This window comes from Oryx dammah, unplaced genomic scaffold, assembly GCF_014754425.2.
Source record: "Oryx dammah isolate SB20612 unplaced genomic scaffold, SCBI_Odam_1.1 HiC_scaffold_29, whole genome shotgun sequence".
Lineage (NCBI taxonomy): Eukaryota > Metazoa > Chordata > Mammalia > Artiodactyla > Bovidae > Oryx > Oryx dammah.
The window spans coordinates 87437141-87439731 of record NW_024070213.1 but is presented as its reverse complement, the minus strand read 5'-3'; the positions used below and the strand labels follow the sequence as shown (position 1 = coordinate 87439731).

At 59.6% G+C, this 2591-nt stretch overlaps 1 protein-coding gene across 1 annotated transcript in view; it reads right to left on the bottom strand.

The window, feature by feature from the left end:
* Positions 1-1769, bottom strand: part of ASIC1 (acid sensing ion channel subunit 1) — a 22118-nt gene extending 20349 nt beyond the window's left edge. Inside the window, exons 1-2 of the mRNA XM_040234076.1 lie at positions 1403-1769; positions 607-802 (exon numbers count right to left, since the gene is read on the bottom strand). Of these exons, the coding sequence (XP_040090010.1) occupies positions 607-802; positions 1403-1764 (558 nt within the window). The 5' untranslated portion in view covers positions 1765-1769. The remainder of the gene's footprint in view (positions 1-606; positions 803-1402) is intronic.
* Between the last annotated feature and the right edge of the window lie 822 nt (positions 1770-2591).

Here is a 2591-nt window from a genome sequence, read left to right as displayed (position 1 = left end):
TGTGGCCAGGGGGCAACCCAACCAGACACTGTGTGTGTGTGTGTGTGGCCAGGGGCAGGGGTGGCACAGAGGGAATTACCTGTCCAATTTTTTAAGAGAAAGCTTCCCTTACTTGCCATGTTTCATGCTGCAGCTCAGACTTTAACTCAAACCACCTGAGGATTTTGTTAAACTGCAGATTATGACTCAGTAGGTCTGAGAAATGGGGTGGCAAAGTTCTACCTTTCGTTCAAGCTCCCAGGTGGTGGTCCTTGGACCTCATTTTGAGTAACAAGGCTGCAGCGTACCCACTGCCACCCCAAGCTCTGACACCTGTGGTCCAGAAGGTAAGCTTGATGGGGTGTGGGGCTCTGCTAGGCTGTGTGTGTGCACATGTGCGCACACACACACACATCTATGCACTGTAGACTCTCTTTCCTGCCATCACAGACACAAGGCTGAGGCCTTCACTAACAGCAAATGCCCCCGTGAACTAAACAAAGTCCCCCTTCTGCCAGAAGTGAACCCTAGGAACATACATCCTCCCCAGAGGCCCTCTGGCTCCTAGTCTCCTCCTCCTCAGGGGTCCGGCTGACTCACACCCTGCCAGCCAGGGGACTCACTCACCACCTTGAAGTCCTCAGCGCTGCAGACCTCCCCCCGGAAGTGGCAGGAAAGCAGCATGTCTCGGATGTCGTGCCCTGCGCGGTCATAAAACTCGCGCATGTTGAAGGGCTTGGGCTTGAAGCTGCGAAAGTTGGCCTTGTCCTGCAGTATCTCCAGCTGCTTTTCATCTGCCATCTGCGTGTCTGGTATCTCATACCTGGAGCCCAGGGGTGAGCAGTGCATGGATTGGCAGGATCTTCAGTTCCTGCCTCCATTCTGCCTCCAGTGTCCCATGCCCAACTCTGGGGGAAGGGCAGCATCCAGCCCTGGGCAGAGGCCCAAAAGAAGGGCTGGGCGTGTTTAGAGTATCGGCCCCTGGGATCTGAGAAGACAGAGGATCTGCACTGGTTGCCCAGGGGTCGGGCATCTGAGCACAGGGGTAAGGGTGGGTGGGCAGAGAGCTCAAGGCAGGAACTATGGCTTTCATACCATGGTTTCTACCCTTTAAAGACAGGATGCCCGGATCTCCCAAGAGAGGAGAAAATTGAGATGTAGCAGCAAGAGGGTGGGCAGAGGTCACTCCAGAGAGTGTGACCATGTCACACAGCTCAGGCTGGATAAGGGCAGAGCTGTTTTGAACCACGCTGGGATCAGAGATGGGTTGCCCTTAACTGGGTGCTTGGCAGTACCCCACTTCCTTTGCTGTGAGTGGCAGGTTTCGGGGGCTGGAGGGCAGGGCTGTCTAGGCTGTATGGTGGGCTAGAGAAGAAGCACCCTGATGGGGTGTCTGGGGGTGGGGATGGGTAGGAGCCCCCACCTGTTGTTGAGCAGGGCCAGCAGCTCCCCGGCGTGGTACAGGTCATTCTTGGAGACTTGGCTAAAGCGGAACTCGTTGAGGTTGCACAGCGTGACGGCAGGAAAGGTGAGCTGGGAGGCAGCCACCTCGTCGAGCTTGGTGACGTGGTGGTAGTGGAAGTAGTACTGCACACGCTCGGTGCACACGCACAGCAGCACGGCCAGGGAGCCCAGGAAGCAGAGGGCCCAGAGCGCCCGCTTCAGAGACAGTCGCTCGTAGGAGAAGATGTGGGCCAGGCCGTGCAGGGTGGAGCTGCTGGCGAAGGCCTGGATGCTCACCGGCTGGAGGCCACCCACCTCCTCCTCCTCAGCCTTCAGTTCCATCCTGGCCGAGGGGATCTGGGGGGAGAGGGGTGGGGAGTCAGTCACTGCCCTGGGTTGAGAGTACACGTGGCGTCCCTTCAATTGGGTCCATCCGGAGTGCCCCCCTCCAGAGGTCACTGCCTCTGGGGACAGACTTCTCTGGTGGGCAAGCCCCAAGGTGGCTGCCATGTGGACACCCTCCCAGAAGAGGGTTCCTGCCAATGCAGCGACTTGGGGGTCAGTTTAGGCCAAAAGAATGCCCTCCCAGGGAAGCCTCCTGGGCCAGGGGTGACCCCAGATGTGGTCATCCCAGGACGAGAGGGAAGTCCCCATATTCCCACAGGCAGGCACAGGAGTTTCCTCCAGATGTGGGGTCACTCTGGGACAGGAATGTCCACCCCATCTTGGAGACGGAAACTCCCCCAAATGGGCTGAACCCGGCCTCAGGAGTTCCTGGTCAAGGGTGTCCCCAGGACTGGGTTTTCACCCCCGACCCCGACCCCACGAGCTAAACCTGGGTCAGAAACCCCCAGGGAGGCAGAGAGGGGCCCAGCCTGTGTCCACACCTGCAGGCGTCTCCAGTTCTCAGAACGGCGCAGGCTGTCTGTGTGCATGTTTGGGGTGGGGGGTGGGGGGTAGAGGGCAGCCCGAGGTGGCTGCACAAAAATGGGGGGGGCGCGGTTCCCTATGACAACGAGCTGTCCCCGCCCCGGACGCAACCCCCTCCCACCCCAGTCTAGCTTCTCGACGCAGCCAGATGCCCTGCTCGGCCCCCGCCCCCCTCCCCAGCCACTGAGGCGCCCCAGAAGCTGGGGAAAGCGACAGGGGAGGAAAGTCCCGGCTTCCGG